The sequence below is a fragment of the Cyrtonyx montezumae genome, unplaced genomic scaffold (genome assembly GCF_038088225.1).
Source record: "Cyrtonyx montezumae isolate F1298 unplaced genomic scaffold, pur_monq_1.0 scaffold_0, whole genome shotgun sequence".
In the NCBI taxonomy this organism is placed as follows: domain Eukaryota; kingdom Metazoa; phylum Chordata; class Aves; order Galliformes; family Odontophoridae; genus Cyrtonyx; species Cyrtonyx montezumae.
The window spans coordinates 11,795,318-11,813,577 of NW_027071824.1; the positions used below are offsets into that span (position 1 = coordinate 11,795,318).

At 35.4% G+C, this 18,260-nt stretch overlaps 2 protein-coding genes across 3 annotated transcripts in view; one reads left to right on the forward strand and one right to left on the reverse strand.

Moving 5' to 3' along the window:
• The window catches only part of ABCG8 (ATP binding cassette subfamily G member 8), a 451,150-nt gene that overhangs the window by 23,806 nt on the left and 409,084 nt on the right, over window positions 1–18,260 (forward strand). The window lies entirely within an intron of this gene.
• Window positions 1–18,260, reverse strand: part of LRPPRC (leucine rich pentatricopeptide repeat containing) — a 91,985-nt gene that overhangs the window by 1,480 nt on the left and 72,245 nt on the right. The window contains exons 30-37 of the mRNA XM_065753760.1: window positions 17,247–17,370; window positions 13,438–13,526; window positions 9,593–9,797; window positions 7,397–7,536; window positions 7,098–7,213; window positions 4,278–4,352; window positions 2,852–2,936; window positions 300–442 (exon numbers count right to left, since the gene is read on the reverse strand). Coding sequence (XP_065609832.1) covers window positions 300–442; window positions 2,852–2,936; window positions 4,278–4,352; window positions 7,098–7,213; window positions 7,397–7,536; window positions 9,593–9,797; window positions 13,438–13,526; window positions 17,247–17,370 — 977 coding nt within the window. The remainder of the gene's footprint in view (window positions 1–299; window positions 443–2,851; window positions 2,937–4,277; window positions 4,353–7,097; window positions 7,214–7,396; window positions 7,537–9,592; window positions 9,798–13,437; window positions 13,527–17,246; window positions 17,371–18,260) is intronic.

Genomic DNA, 18,260 nt, shown 5'->3' on the forward strand with positions numbered 1-18,260 from the left:
CTTTAAAGTTCAAGCACTTAAATACCCCAAGGACATTTGATAAACATACACCTGTAGATGAATGCCTGATAAGGATCAGGTAGTTTAAACATAATAAGCCCCAAGAGTTATATTTCACCAAGTCAAATCCAACTCAAGATTATTGCAACTCCTACAGCATTCAGTACTTCATACATTATTACCTCCTTTGAGGAGTCTCTGCAGAGATTTAATCCCTATGTAATTATTCATGCAATTTGTTTTATTGACATCGAAATACACAGTTCTGAAGATCTATTTCTTAATTAGGAAATACTCACAGGGGGCTCAGTGAAAGGGACAGGCTCTCCTGCTTTCTTCAGAAAAGCTGCTAGAGATTTCAGAGATAGCTCAGGGAGCTGTATATTCTTTTCTTTTGTTTTCTCATACACAGCCTTTACAGAAGCAACATCCCCATCTAATTCTGAAGGGAGAAAAGAAGAAATCAAAACCAACCTTTCCCAATGGTGAAAAGCTCCTCTTTTCACCTCCTTTCATGAAGTCACTCATTCCTATTACTTCCCAAGACACACTCTAAGTATTTTAACATACAGTATTATGAACATTCTGTTTTTTTTTTTCATGTTTTAGTGCAATTTTCATATGAACAGAATACAACAATCCCTGCCTTCCCATTTATTTGAGGCTGGACGAGTCCTCAAGACTCATCCCCTCAAGAATGTGCTGGAACCACAAGGAATAGGAGCTGCTTGCAGTGACACCACTCTAAGACGTGATTGGAGGCAAATGACACAAGATAAAAACAAGAGCTAAAATAAAACCCACTAACGTTTTCCTGATGAGAAAAGCTTCCCACTGGCAAATGGCTGAACTACTTCTTGAATGTGGGAGGCTACTGCAGAAACTGCAAGAAGCAATGCTTTAATATAAGGCTAACAGAAATTGTTAACTTTCTATCTCCTTAAAATAGAAATATTTGTTGTATGGGAAACCAAAGAGAGAGAATACTTACACCGTGTTTAATGGATCACTCAAATGAAAATGGCATTTTGAATGATACTTCCTTATTCTAGAAATCTAGTCATAATGGTTGATCACATCTCAAGATGAGGAAAAGAGGAAAGCTTCTTTATTTGTTTGATAGTATATCTGTGCTACATAATCTTCTTCCAGCTGTGTTCTATATTCCATCACATGTTTCTTAAGCTCACATAAACCAATATTTTATTTGTCCATTTACTTTCAATTTCTCTTTCTTTCCCATTAATTAAAAATAACAAGGCATGTGACTGGAGAATTACGTGTTCTATAGAGAAAAGGTGATACTGCACAGCTGGATTCAACTCCAAATGAGAAATAATGTTTTAAAGCTCAGTAACCATTAAAAAAATAACCTTCATTTAAATAATCTCATTTCTAGCCTTCTGGGCTAGAATACAAGCTAAGCATAGCCTTCTAAATCTGTGCTAAATGCTTCATTGCTGATCATTTAAACTGACAAATGAAACAAACATAGCCCACCACTGCAGAAAATATCAAAGGCAGACTAGAAGGAGGTGAGGGTAAGAGGCACCTAATTACTGTGAACTCATACAAGTCTTTACATACATGGTGGGGAAAGAATATAGTAAATACTTCTCTCCATTTCTCCCAGAAGTATCCAAAGACAATACCTTCCTTCATAAAACAGAAAGATGGAATAGATAATACAACAGTATCCTAGTATGACTCACGCAGCCCAGCCCTGCTACAGTAATTGACGTGCACGGTTTCACGCGATACTCGAGTGGAAATAGCACTTTATACAAATGAGATGTCTGTACAGAAAAACCTGGGAATAGCTTTTAATTGTGCAGGAACTGACTGTCTCCTCTAGAACTGGTTATGGATCAGCTACGTCTCCACCTCAAGAAATGACAGCAACCATTTCTTCAATTATGTGTGGCTTTGTGTGTTAGATAAACTCTAACTACGGCTTTAAATGTCTAGAGCAAATCTTAGTTCAATCTCTTCACAACACGAGAGCTTCCAAAGTGATTAAAGTACAGTGAATCTTGCATGTCTTTACCAATCTACTGTAGATTTGTTTTTGAAGTGTTTTACTTAAATATTATTTAATTCCTCTGTGATAGACTGGAATGAGAGGACTTCTGTCACTATATCATTCTGCTTGCAGAACAAGCGTGAAGCATTTCTTCCTTGTGACAAAACTGGAAGACCATACTGGAGTTCACAAAAGGAAAGAACATGCAAGCAAGCTTCCAACTGAGTGTTGCCAGAGGGGCTATCTGTGCTGACTTCTCAGAAGTAAGCACTGCAAGAAGATATATTTAAATAAGCAACTTGATTTTTAGAGCTGTTCCCCTCTGACTTTGACAATCAAGAGATTAGCACGTGAAACCAACTATTTACCTAAATCTAAATGAAGCCATCTACAATATTAATTTTGGCTAGATTAAAACACTAATAACAGCACTGCACACTACTGATAGAATTAATCACTTTACGATTTTGGATCACACAAAAGGAGTGAAGAGATGTATTTCATGGAAAAAAGCTGGATTCATTTTAGGAATTATTTTTTATAGCATTTCTCTTATTCATTCTACAAAGCCCTTACATAGGCTCTTTTTATCAGTTTCCTTAATCTAACAAGGGTTGATGCTTCTATCTGTTAGTTGCTTTCCATAAAAGCTACGTCCATATCACAGGCACAACGAACTTACAGTCTCCCCTTCCTTCCACCCCCAAAGAACCAAATAGAAGTTATAACTTCAATAATGCAGATCCTATTCCTCTTCTGAGCATTTCTATGATCTTTCTGAACACCTTACGTCTGGCTTTTTACTAAAAAACTATTCCATTAAATTACCATAACATCTTAAGAGGTGATGGTATGCGCTTTCCAAATCTATATCTTCAGGAATCAGTTCTAGAAGCATCTCGATTTTCCTTGCCTATGAAATTTAAATCATAGACAAAAAGAAAGTATTAAATTCAAATAAACTTGCCAAAACTAAAATAATTATTTCAGAACTTTTCAGTGATGAGAACAATAATGATTACAAAGAATTGATCGTTCAGTTGAATGTAAACATAGTATTTCGTTTTCATATGTGGTTAAGGAATGGACAAAGGAAATCAGGCAAGCAAAATGAACAAACTGGGATCAAAAACACATATTCAAGAAGACTTGCTTTTGTTTTTATTTTGCATTTTTTGAAAGAAACTATTAACGTACTAATGAGAATATGACCAGATTTCAACCAAATTGAAAACGAATTCAAACCACTCAGCAGCTTCCAGAGGTCAATGGTAGCTATGATCGGTGCTTAAAAGTAGTCAGATCACTGACTAATGTGCTTAAAATTGGAGCCTCCCTCCCTCAACCTTTGACTCCAATTTTCAAATGCTCAGATCTTGTACAAAAAAAATCAGTATACAGAAGTTACATTTTCATCACATACTAGAAACTTCTGTTTTAATCTCTAAATTTTTATTTCTTTCAGACACCAAAAGATTGTATTAACCACCATCATTTTTACAATTGAGTATTTAATAGCAACTTCCACAAAATAAAAACAGGTGTTTTCCCTCACCTGAGAATTATTCTTGTTTTTGTATTAACTGTCTCCTGACACTACTCTCCTATGCAAAAAGTCAAGGTGTGGCTTGTCTATTGTTTTTTGGTTTCCTTTTTCTGTATTACTTCGAAGGAGAATGTACATGGAGAAGAGGGACAGCAGTAGGGCAGGCATATGGAACATGTGAAATTACAAGGAATGAGCACAAAGCCAGGAATCCAAACAGATGCTCAAATTAGATACGTGCCTAAACCACAAGAACAAGTGATATGAAATGAATCTTTTAGTGCAAATAGAGAAGCATTTAAATCATTAGAGAGGCGCTGAGGCTCCAGCTTGCATTTATATTTGTATAATGCAGTCAACAACGTTAAGTATGTTCAGGTTGCAATACAGAAGTGACTAGCACAATGTGAAAACAAAAGCATGAAATTTGTAGTATATAAAATATGCTATCAAAAATACATAAAACTACTGAAACAACAGAAAAATATAAATTACATTCTCCTTTTCATTATGCTTCATAAAATAAACCATTCTTTTAAATGTGACTGGCTCTGCAAATAACCTTTTTTTCCCTATCTTGAGAAATCTCATAAAGCAGTCAACTGTGAAGTTCAAGACACAAAATATTTCAACAAATGTTGATTAAGTAGTATGCACTACATATGTATATGCTACCTATACAATTATATACATGAAAAATTATTATACCTGTCCAGGTTTAGATGCTGACTTCACCATAAAATTCACAAAAGCTCTCTTCTCCTCAACTAATCCACCACACCTCTAAAGAAAAAGAAATAGTTAATGTAGCTGCCATGAGTAGGTTAGTAATTAAAATAAATGACAAAATGTAAAAATATCCAAAAGTAAATGTTTAAAAAATATTTTAATATATATTACCTATGTATGAAGTAAATAAATGACAATTAATTAAAAAAAAGAAACATTTCACAGAGGAAACAGGTTCATTTCATGCACAGTTTTGGTAAACATTGCTTTTAGAACTGTAGATATAAAGTTTGTTTAAAACAAAAGGGGAAAGAATTAAACTAATACTTCAACGTACCACAAAAACGAGGTTTAGGATGGCAAAAGAATGAAAAAGAGAAACACTATTCCTCTCCAATTATACTGCCAAGCATTCACAAGTGAGCTAGGGATCATAAGGTTAATTATACATTTAATAAGGTGTCAGGGAGATAACTGCTCGTTTCTTTATAAAAATTAAAATGTACAAAGCAAGTTCTCTTTAAAGTATAATTACCTACACTTAAGCATACAAAGGACTGATTTCAATCTCTCTATTTTATAAAAGGCTTTCACTGCAATAGACAGTGTTTGAGGGAGAGAGAGAGAAGCTGAACTCGAAAAAAAAAAGTTTGAGACAGAACAGATAAATCAAAAACCTCTTACTTGAGAAATGAGGGCAAAACAAAGTATACAAGACAATACTTCAGTTTACTCTCCTCAGAGGTTTCAGTCCTCTGAGTAGTCCAACACTACAAGCTGTGAGATACTTTATAAATACCAAAATGCACAGGAAGAGAGATATTGTGCATTTAAAAATACACATTAAAAGAATTTCTACAGTCAGTAGGTTAGATATCTTCAAACAAGAAATTTTGCTTTATTCTCTAATGAATGTACTGTATGTGCAATACTGTTTAACAGGCTCTTTAAGGCTCAGGTGGAAACTTGAAGCTTCATTCCATCACTGCATTTGAAACAAAAATGTCGGCACCCATGTACTGCTATTGCTCTGACTAAAATTTGCTTCATAGTTATAAAAAGGAAAAGTATTCACTGAAAAACTCGCAATGCTCTCTAATGAGTAAAAGTTCTGATAGGAAATAAACTGTCTACTCCCAGAAAGGTTTTCCACAACCCCATTTCAAGCTGAAATATAAAACACTTGCATTTTCATAATAAAAGCACTCTCCTGCCAAGAGACTACAAAAAACTTTGCTGTTGTTCAAGGATTCTCTGAACATCTTTCTAATATCTTAGACTACTACAAGAAAAATGCATCATCTTGATCGTGGTCTACTTTTCACTTTCTAAACGAACAACAAACAGTGGTCAGTGATTATTACTATCTTCTGGTTGCCTATTAATCGACACTTGATTCAGTATAACAGTCAAGGATTTTTAACACAACTTGAGTTATCTCTATAGTGTATGTCAACAAATTTTGTCACATGAAGGTTTCAACTCAAGCTTCTGTAACACGAAAAAAAACGTAAAATTCTTCTCTGAGATACAGCTAACAGAATGTTATTTCTAGCACGCTGCAGAGCTCTGAACCTAATTCCAACAGTTGGATACTGTTATAATAAAAAGGTTTTGGAAACTTAAATAAGAAATCGTAGAAAATAATTCATTTTTCTTTCTGTTGTTTGTTTGGTTTGAATTTTTAAAGATATGTAGCTTTTACCTAAAAAATGCAATTCAGAAATGCAGGAATAAAATCCTTCCCTTTAAATCAGTAACAGTAACAGTAACTTAAATCAGACAACAAGTTAGGCAAAGCAATAGTAATCGTGAAAAACCAATATTGTAATCATGAAAAACTAATATTCCAGACAGGACAATATACAAATAATACACCTCATTCTGTAGCAGAAGTCACACAGAGCACACTTGTTAGCACGTGTTCTTCCTTTAAAAAACACTCCTGGAAAATCACAAAGCACCCACTGCAAGAAGCACATGTGTTTCTGTAACAGTGTTTTACACTCCTCAGCTGGTGAGCAAACACTATTTACCACCAAGAGATGGTAACAGGCCCCTGTTTGAGGCACCCTAAGTAGGCCACTGCACCACGTGGCTGTCTTATTGCTGGGAAGAGGCTGACTAGCTGGAGCCATCAGTGCTCAGCAGCCACTGCTCATTCTGCCCCAATCTTGGCTCCATCCAGCTCTGCAAGAACCGTGTGAACATAGCTGTTGTTCCCTGACAGCTACTAAACAGAGCTGAGATTGTCACCCAGAAGCCAGCATTTGTCTTTCAATGAACCTGTGGCACTCTAGTGATCAGAAAGTCATTCAACTCCTAATAAATCTAATAGAGGTTATACAATGTTATAAAAAACACAAAATGTCAAGGCAAGAAAAAGCAAACACTGCCCACTTCTACTCTGTGAACTGTACAGCTATGAGAGATGAATCAGCTTTACGGTATTTAAGAAATAATGTGATGAATAGCAAGGAGATGGCTAGCAAGAAACAACACTGTCTAATAGAAAACTTAAGAAAAAATATTTGTTTTGGCTGAAATGTCATGCAATATACACACCTTCATTTCCTTCATGTTGTCAGAACACCAAAAGCTTTCTGACTTCAGCACCTACTGCTATTGCAGTACTAGACTATCTCATGGTTCACAATCATTTAACCGTGTTATTGATATTCATGCTGTAATTCAAAAGCATAATTGTATTTGCCTATGCTACACAACATCTTTTTCCTAATTTTTCACTTTATCCTTGAAGAACGCTATGCATTTCTGTACCTCTCGTTATGTCATTACCTGTAGTAGAGATCTGGCATCATCCACTCTGTCTGCACTGACATATTGAAGGAAAAGATCTGTGACAGGTCTGTAAATTCCAAACTGATTGGCTAGTCGTTCTGCCATCACACCAACTACAAAATGATAGAACATATTAGCAAAACAGAAAGGAAATAAGGAAAATCTTTGATTGAAAAGGCACTTTTGTAAACTTTAGTGGCATGACTTAGGCTGACGGAGCAGATTTTACATGTAATAGCTCTTATGTAGCACCTCTGTTTAGTCAGAATATTTAAATACAACTGCAATTAACTTACATTTTTCCAAAGCTGGCTCTAATCCTTTCTCAGACACCTTTCGTAACAAAAAGGAAATATTTTTGACAGGTTGATCAGGATTCTGTGCACCAGAGATAAGCAGAGGCTCAAGGTATTCCACCGCAGCATCAAGGTCATTGCTAGGAAAAAAAATATTACACTGGCTTGATTTCTGAAATCAAGATTTCTAAACCTATAGAAGCAATTATATTTACATTTTTGTTTCTTCCATTAACGCTATACTTCCCAGGAATAGTTGATTAGATATGACTTCATTCAGATACTGCGAAAGCGAAACCATTTATGACTGAATAGATAAATTGTCCTGTAAGTCAAATTTCTGAATTACCTTTGACCTTTAGGAACATCTAAGTAATTTTGATACCTTTTTCTTCCCCCACTTAACAAAGAAGAGTTCTAATTAGCTGCTTTACAGAAGCACTCTGTAAAGCCAGAGATAAAAGTCGAAACAGTATCTGAATAATTGAGACAACTTACATATATCTTTATGCCACTGAATTAATTATTTAGGCAAATCTTCCCATTCATGCCTTTTGGGATGCAAAAAATGATACTAAATGCCATCTGGCCATTACCTTTGCCTAAATGCTTTCATCTTAAAGCACAGTATAGAAAATGCTAATTAAATAATGCAGGAAGTTTTCATTTAAGTGAAAGCTGTACTTCTAGCATTCTAAAAAGTTCATATGACAACAACTCTATCAGTTCACTCTAAAAACTAATTTAATTTAAAAAAGAAATCAGAGCATGATAAATGCTTTTAAGTGAAATAGAAATGTAGCACATTAGAAATCTATGAAAAATGCTTTGAAAATAACATCAGATGCACAAAAGTAAAACTACTTGTAAGAACCTTGCACTTTTTCATAGTTCACAAGGTGCATCTTGTGGGATATCTAACAATATATACGGTGCCTGCTATTTGTGCCTCTGCTAAGTGCATTCCTACAGTTAAGCTAGACTTAGTATGGAAGAAGAAAAGTTGATGCTGCTTGATTAAACTGTATTGGCATTTAGTGATTCACTTAGCAACTTTTGTAGCCGATCTGATTTAGGTTATGAACAAGTCATGACTTTGCAAGCCTTTCACGACATGAAAAGTTAAAAAATATGCAGCTTCGGAAACTAGTCCTGAACTACCTCTCCTCTCTGGATTGTTTTAATTTAGGAATAAAAAAAAAACAAAAAAAATCACTTCTATTGGGCACCAAGGACCACTTGGATCTAAGCACTCGCAGAATCAGTTCTTCATGGTTTTCCAGTGGCTGAAAACAGTGAGTGGACCAATGGAACCAGCTTGCATGGCTCTCCTTCAATTTAAATCATCTTAATTTTCCAGGCACTTCAGTAAGTATTCTCTCTGGTCTGGCATGCCCAAGGCAATCTGTTAAATACTACAGTTATTTACCTAATAGACAGAGGAGTTCTACCTGGTGAAACTGGTTTGAAATAAAATAATAATATATGTCGGCTTCCATATACGAAAGTCCATAGCATGCACTTTCATAAAAGAGCTTCCCTCATAGTTTTAGGGGAAGGATAAACTAAGTAGGGCATCACCATACCCACTAAAACAAAAGTGCAAGACAGAATAATACTGAATTAAACATTTGAATGAATGTATAATCCAAGTCATGGGGTAACTGACTTGATGGAAACTCCGGTCTAGAATAGCATAGGAGTTAATATTTCATCAATTTTTCAATATTGAAAAAGGTATAAAACTACCCCAAAGGAATAGAACTGGGCTTTCCCATTTTGAAGGTAAACACAATCATATTTTATCATTTCTATTACTGGAACAGGTAACAGTCTTCATTTCTGGTCTGACGTTACACACAGAATCTGCATATGCAAAGTTACAAGGTTTTTTTTGTACATAATGATGAAATAACTCTGACACACAGATTTCACAGGGATAGTGAGCTAACACCAAGTAGAACATACCAAAGCTAACAACATCAGAGAAGACCTTATGTTCTCCCAAACGTTTCACAGCTATTCATATACTACATTAAATGATTTCCAAATCCCAAATATATTTGTAAAATAAGACCAGAACAGAACTGAATAGCACAGTACTCAGCCTGGATTTTTAACATCTAGGACGGTATGAACAGGAACAGAATGAAATATAACAAGTGATTTTCCAGGGGAAGTCCAAGAAACACTTACTTGTTCGTGTGAGCCAATGCAATAGCATTAGACATTAGGGAGGGAGATAAACTAATTGATTCTGTGACGCCTTCCACCATGTTTTCAAGTGCTTTTAAGTTCCTCAGATCTCCTTTAGCTGCTAAAGCCTGAGTAAGCACAATAACTGCTGGTCGAGACGGCAACAAGCCGCTGTCAAGCATTCCTTGGAAAGCAGCAATGGCATCTAATGAATGCGAAGACATAGAAGAAATTGAGATCTTAGTTCTGAAAAGAATTTTGCTACTGGTATCATCAGTATTACCTTTTTAAAAACCCTTATAGAAAATAATTCTTGTGCTGAAGAGATGCCCCAAAACCGTGATAGAAAATTGGAACATCTGCACAAAAAAACTTTCAACAGTAGTGTAGGATACAATACTTTAATATTAGCTCAATAAAAGACGCATTAAAGTAAGATTAACATTTAATTATTTTATTCTAATGTTCAGCTCAAGGGAAGCAGTGATGTGATGCACCTTATGACCTTAAAATCAGAATGTCTGTGGTTTGCTTCTCTCCAAACAAGCCAGAAGGAATTTGCTTTAATGGAAATATCACATACATAAGAACTAAAATCTTATTTTAAAAATTCATTATTAAAATGGCTTAAGTCTAATATTTTAATTGTGCATCAAAACTTAAAGTGTTTATCAACAACTATAAACAAAAACATGTGAGGTATGTTTCCATACAAGAACAAAGATCAAATTAAAAACTGGACTGTTACCTCAAGAATAGATAAAATGATAACAATCACCTATGTTAAAGACAGCCCCAAATCAGCCTTCGGTGTGTCTGTCACAAATTCTCACAGCCCAGCACAGATGCAGTCACTCTCATTTATCTAACAAAAATTCATGTCAATTTACATTATAGATGAGCAAACACGCAGAATGACATGCCCCTCTGGTAAAAATCTCTTACTCCTTACCAGCAGAGGCAGGATTAATCACAGATAATAATTATCATACCACGGGATAACACTTCTAACATAATATACACCCACTTGAACTTCACAGCATTAACATTTCAATTCAATATGCAGGTACTGTAGAAACCAAATATTACCTTTTACAAGAGTGGAAGAAAAAACATCCTGTATACCTAACCTTCCTTCCCATCACATTTCTCTTCTGACCCCCCTTTTTTTTTTTCCCCTTTCTTTTTCTTGTTTGGGAAACATAAGGGGCAAGATTACTGAAATCAAAAAGCTAACTTAACACACATGTAAAGTTCACGTGGTCTTCTACCTCTAAGCGTGGACCTCCCTTAAGCTTGTAGCACAATCAGCCTTTTCAAGAACAAGGACAGAGGAAGAACTTGGAGGTTGCATGCATGCATCACTACTTTTCTTAAGCAAAAGCACTCACTACTAATTTGAATTCATAATGCAATCCCTTTAATTTTCAGTATTTAAAAGAAGTTAACTCCGCTTGTGAAAGTCGACCATTTACCTTTTACAAAGCTTTCCTGTAAGTTCCGCAAATTCCATATCATGTAACTTAAATTCCAACTCTTAAAATAACCTCAGTTCTTGCTGGAAGATATTAAAGCTCTTTTGAGGATACTTAAGGAGCTATGTAATTTGTGTAATTTATATTATTATTAAACTGTACCGCATTATATAGTAAAGAAAGATGGCGAATTCTCTGAGGAATTGATAAAGCGTGCAGGTTTCACAGAAGTGAAAGCTCACGAGGTATGTCTGCCATCACAAGATGCAGGTTAAATTGAACTTACTATACTGAGATTTCAGAAAGACTTTGCTCTGAAATTGTCGAGTGATATATTAGCCTCAGAAAATGATCGATATGGTCAAAACATTTAGCAGCTTACATTTTCAAGGCTTTACTTAAAAAAGAGAAGTAATTATCTTTAAAATAGAAACAAAGACAAATTCTGAATATTCAATTACATTACCAAACCAATTCACATTCAATGAACAAAGTAAAGGAAAATAAAATAAGGCAAACTCATGCAATTCCAGAGAAATTGAAAAAGTTCAATAGGTAAAATTTCTCAAGTATAAGTGAGAGGGCTTGAGGTGGCAAAAATCTAGGATTCTAGCTCAAAAGAAAGCAATTAAAGGAAGATAGCCCCAATACAGAAATAACAGTGATACCTGAAGAAAAGTAGATTTGGGGGTGTAATATTTAGGACTGAACTGACGAAACTTTGTGTCATACCAGAGAGAGACAAAAGCTGAAAATTATAAAAGGACTCCTTCAAAAGTAATGCCTCCGATCTAACTACATTGGCCCAAAACCTTAGAGGCAGGTGTTGGTGTTACGAAAGAAGAGGTTGAACCTTCCCACCAATATTCCACTACATTTTGTTGCCATGTGACAGATGGCAGCAGAGGGACAGTCTGACAGAATGGTATCTGATATGGAAATGCAAATGAAACAAGCATGTGTCACTGACATTCATCAACACTTGCTGAAAGTTTATGGAGACCAAACAGCGGATGTGAACACAGGGGCAGAGGGTGGTGTGTTTCAGAAGCCTTTCACAGTGACAGTAAGTCACCTCTACTGGTGTAGGTTTTTTGGTTTTTTTTTTTGTTTTTTACAAGCATGGCACGCAGGCTCTTGTTCATTGCTGGTGAAAAAGCACAGCTAACAGGGGTGACAACACTGAAAAAGAACACTCTGTAGCTGAGAATTTCAGATTTAGGTGAAGGATTTGAAAGTGGCAAAAATTTAAAGACTTGCCAATGCAGCAAGTAAAGCAATTGTGTTCACCACCAATACTTCAGTTGATGACACCAAGCAGTGACATCAGATGGAAAGGGGAAGGAATTGAAATAAGAGAAGTTGATCAGCTGCAGAAAGAGTGCAGAAAGTCTAAACGCTCATCTTGAAATATTTTAACGTATCCAACAATACACGCATATGGACTATGTAATTACGCAAAATGGTAGTAACTGAGGTATGAAAGACTATATATGCAATGTGTATTTTTGTACATAGTTGCTCCAATGCTTGAAAATACTGCTGAAAACACGTATTGCATTTGTACCTGTAGAGGAGTAAAAAACAGCACTTCATGGAAAACTACATAGTTGCAGAGTTCCATCTCACAGGAGCTCTGCTAAAGAAGTGAACAAGTGAAACGTAATGCCGTAGAGCAGAATGCTCTAGGCTGCAAAACTACCAGTGCTGAGAAGTAAAGTAACACAACTTTGAGCTTGACCCACCATCTTGTTGGGTACCCTCACATACTCTTCAGCCACCATTTTCTATCGAGATTGTTATGTTAAAAACAAAGTCAACCTTATATTTTGTTACTGTTGGTACTGAGAACTATTAAAAAGTATTTGATTAACTTTTTAAATCAATATTATAATCATTTAGTGCACAATCATGCACATTTAACAGTCAATTTAACTCATCTGGTATCACACAAGCACCACAATATGCAAGAAGCAACTGCTGGGAATTGTTTCAGATGCTCTAAAGTATGTTAATTTCCAAAGCAAAATGACTTGTGCTGTGAATTTTAACGCACTTGAAAGCCTGTACTTTCTCTCGTTCTGGAGCACAAATTTTGCATGTCTGAAGAGCTGTGATTCATCTTAAGAAAACCCATCTTGTGTTAAATGGAATGGAAACTGGACTAAGTGGTCAAATGACAAGTACATTCATATTCAAGCTGTATTATAAATGCATGTACAGTAATTTACGTCTCTCAGCTACCACAAAAGGCTCTTGATAAGCAGGTAATTTGCTAAATGGACTCCTTTATCCAAGTATTCGAAGGGCGTTACAAGAAAAATCTGCAGAGGCATTAATGTGACGTAAAGGTCAAGCATTGTGACATACCTTTCAAATAATCCCGCCTAACTTGCGATATGATGAGGAGGCTGCTGGCAGCACTGTTCAGTGTGAAGCCCTTGATGTGGGTCTCAGCACTAAAAGAAGCAGACATTTAGAAAGGAATTACTGACATGCTTCTGATACGATAATAAATGGTTGAGCACCAAGGTGAAATTATAAAAACTACTGTTCGTATGTTAAAAATATTGCTGCAAAATATCGACCTGGAGACAGCTTTTGTGTTATCCTGTCAATGGTTATAGAAGGATAATTTTTTTTTGCATTCTGACAGATGACAAAGTTGGAAGTGAGCAACAAAAGAAACAAAGTACAAGATTTTTTTTAAACAATCGGTTCGGATTCTTGAATGCTGACATATTAGATGACTAAAATAACTGCATGCCCTGCATTGTTCTGTTGTATCCTAAGCTGGATACTTTTTCTTCTTTTTTCAATAGTCACCATAATTATAAAATGTAAAACTATTCTTTCAGCAATAAAAATGAAACATTTATTTTCAGCACTGTATATTTTAAACATAAACTAAAGCATATTATGAACTAACACCATATCATTTGGTTGATTAATTTTCAAATTTCTGTCATCTAGATGTATACAGTTTTTTAAAGTGAACATACTGCATTTGCCGCCTTAGCCGTGTTAAAATTGCGTTTGGCTTATCAATTCTTTATCTCTGATAATACTGCAGTTCACGTACCTATAAGCAAAGAGAATCTTTAATAACATTGCCAAAGCTTTTCTATCACTCTGGAAATTAGTCAAGAGAGACTAGCCAGCCTTCACATTCTTATATTACAAAACCTCCCTGTTCCTCAGTGATGTATAGCCACATTTTTAATATATGAGGATAACTTTACAAATGTTCATTTCTAGATTACAAAATCTCTACACAGAAAGGGGGGGCATTGCCATTTACCATATCAGCAATCAAGATAAACCTCACTGATCATCTTGTGGCAAACAACTGAGCAGCCTACCTACTTGAACTTATAGGCTGAGCGGATTGGGAGGTAAGCAGGGTCATTGCTAAATTATTCTCCTCAATCCCAAGAAAATCCTTCACATAGTACACAATATGACTATCCTCTCAGTCACTTTCAGCCTCCCAGGCTCACAAATGCAGTTCACTGGACTCGGGATTTTCTTACTCTCCCAACCAATCCTCTTAATCCCTGCCTAAGCACCCACTGCTCAGTTCCGCCTTTTCTTTTTTTTTTTTTTTTTTTTTGCCTTTGTCCCATCTGTCAAAGCCCTTAAGTCAACAATTCATGCATGAGACTGTAAATTACACATAACAAAGGATTTACTTTCTCCAATCTTCCAATCTTTAGTGTGATTAAATAGATGTTAGCTACTATTACAGAACTAATCCATCATTCCCATACTCCTAAATTTCTGTTTAAAACTTCAAGTAAATGCAGTAAACATTCCTCAAAACACTGCTAGAATGCCAAAGCAACTAGGCTTCGGTTGACCAGCAGATCAGTAACCACCAGGGTTGATATTTGTGTGAGTGTTTCGTTTCCAAATGAAGAGCAAGGCTGCAATTTCCTTCCTCCACATCACCGCTTGCTTTGTCATTAAAGTTCCTCAGCTCTGTTAACAGCAAGAAAGTTTTAAACTACTCTAACCTTTTAAAATACAAAAATTACTTATTTTGTTGTCTATGCTAATACTCATTTAAAGCTCTCTACATATTATTTAAATTTGAAGTTTGGCTTCAAGCAGAATAAAATGAAAAATATGTTCGCTTATACAAATGAAGATGGCTTTTGTGCATCTTATGAAAATATTGGGAGTTGCACAAGTTTCAGGCCACTGCACACATTTAGGCTTTATAGGAATAATCTCTTTGTAATATAAGGTTGGTAAAATTGCCAAGCATGCAGAAATGTGTGTGAAACATATAGATTTGCTATTTCAAACTACACGCGCACACAAAATCACTTCTTCTACTTCAGCCAATAATTTAAAAACTAACAGACTTTGCAAAATGCTTGATAAAAGCACGATTTTATTATTACAACAAAGACATACACAAATAAACACTGCTAATAGTAAGCATTTTCTGTCTCAGTGTAACAGTGAGCTGTTACAGGCTTTTTAGAGTGTCAATATTTAGCATTTCTATGCTACAAAACTGAAAATGAGAGCTCTGAAAAGCACAGTAGTTATTACTGCGGTTGGCTTTGACCAGAACCCCCTAGTAAATCGTGTTTTCCTTTTTCCTAAGTGTCTTGAGATTCAGAAGCTTCACACCTAAAAACACATTTAAAAATGTTAAAGAGTGAAGAAGTTTGATTTCCTCTATTTTGCATCCTTTTAAGGATCATCTAAATATCTTATCTAAAGCAAGAACTCAGAATGATCAATTCCAGGTACAAAACGCTACATCCTCGCTGCTCTTCCAACCTCCAAATTAATGCTTACAACACACAATATTTTGTGTATCTTCCTTACAAGCATGCTTAAGCCATGGAACAGAGAAGCAGTGCATGAGCAAGACTTTATTTGTAAGTTCAAACTTATTTCTTCAAGAGTCATTCACGACATCAGAAGTTTTTCAAAACATTTAACAGACAATCTGAACTTTTTCAGCATTATTTCGACTTCCCAATGTCCTTTTTATTTCTTTTTTAAACACAAGCTTACCAGTTATTCTCCTTTCAGGGAACACTACTTGATAAACAGTTTTGAGTTCTTTCCTTATAAGAGCCACATATTCACAAAGCACAAACATTCCTTACAATAAAGCTGTTACAGTTACTGTTGCTTGTGCTTCTGAATGCAGAACTTTCAATGACAGTTTACTGGTCTAGACAATTTTAAAGAAAGCATGAAAATAACCAACAGCTTCTTACACTATATTATTCCTGGAAATCGTGAACTAAGTTGACTCTAGAAACTATTAGATTTTTATATATATAATATATTTTATATTTTCACTATCCATTATTCCTACAGGCATTTCTTAATTTCACTGTATCCAGTCAGAGAACACACACACTAGACAAGAAACACAGTTCTTGTTCTAGCTGAAAAAAACAAAAGAACTTAAATTACTATATTTTTATTCTTCTTAACTCTACTTCGATGATGATTAATAATTATTTTGAATTCTACAATCCAAACAGAATCATAGAACTGCTCAGGTTGGAGAATACACATTACAAGCTATAATGAAAGCAAGTGGCATGCCTCGCAACTCACTAAAGGTTAATTTGATCCTGATGAGTCTAATAATACACGACAGCAGGTTGTATTTATTTCAGAAGAGCTGGATCTAAGGTTTATGGTCATCTCCTAGCCACTGGCATAACAGTCAAATGTACCATTTTGCATTTGGCAGGCAGCCAGCTGCCAGAGAGTTTGGATAGGGAAGGGCACCAGCAGGGATGGGGATTGAGGAGAAGGCTCAGGGGCAGTTCAGTAAAGGAATCTTGTCTGTTTGGATCTTGTTCTAAAGGGGAAAATGCAGACTGCCAGAAGGAGAGACTTTCAGTTCTGATGCCAAGTGTCTCTGTTGATACTGTTGGTTGAAATGTGTTATCAGCAAAACATTTGGTCTCTGTAGTACATTTTTTTAATATTTGGCACCCCAGAGCCTCATGGTAACATTTCTTACCGTAACTCCTAGGTACCAGTCATGACCTGTTTTCCTATTGAAATATATGGACTTTGCTGAAAATGATCCGGAAATTATTTAAAGACTAAAAACAAATAAACAAACCCCCCAGAAACACCAATCAGTAAAAACTAACAATTTAAATCTCCTAAACATAGAGAAGTCTTACATGTGCTTCACTTCCATGGCTTCTTCAAGACAATCCAGCGATAACAACGCTTTTATGAGGGTGTCATAAGTACGATATTGATAGTCACTCTTCCCTTGGCTTTTCAAAAAAATATCGTATGCCTCTAGAAAAGAAGAAAAAAGCCCAAATGAAGTGTCATATTACAGTGATGATGGTCACAGAATGAATTAATTCTTTTCACTGAAAAGGCCCCTCTGAAAAACAGCCATCCTCTTACATCTTTGAGACAAGGCCACTGGTAACAGCTTGTTCAAAAATGCTTGTATATACCAATCAACTGACACACACCTCCTCAGAAGAAAAAGTTTACTACTGCTGGTTTATTATATATGGCTGTTGCATATATACCAACAGTCAGCAAGAAGGGGGAGACTCAGGATTTTGAAAGCAACACCTAATTCTGGGGTATATAGTTACAATATCTGGTGCATGATCACAACAGCGTTTAACAAATAATATAGGAGGTGATTCCAATATGGGGAGATCAAATTATTTGGCTACGACAAGATTTATACAAAACATACAATTTACAAATATACAGATATTTAACAAGTAAACTACGCTGCATTTGTTTGACTGATTAACAGTTTTATTTCATGCATTCACAATAACTGTCAGTGTATGAAAAGATGTTACCAAAAAGGGGAAAAAAATGATAAGCACATTTTCAGTCATTTATTTTTCTGAAACAAGACTATGCAGCTATAAACATGCTGCTAAGACTGCTACCTAGGCTATAACATATACAAGAAAGTGGTGTGAGGAACAAGTGATTTATGTTACATCTAAACCTGACTGCATTTTTCCTTTAATAAAACTTAAAAATCTCTTCTGCTAATTCAAGTCTAAGCCACAATTATCTTTTAAGCAACTTTTTAGAAATACTATCACCAGAAATTTCACAGGTGCGTTGTAAATTATTACTACTTTTTTTTTATACTTTGAAAGGAAAGATGAAGATTGCTCATTTGAATCTTATTTTCACAAGAAGCA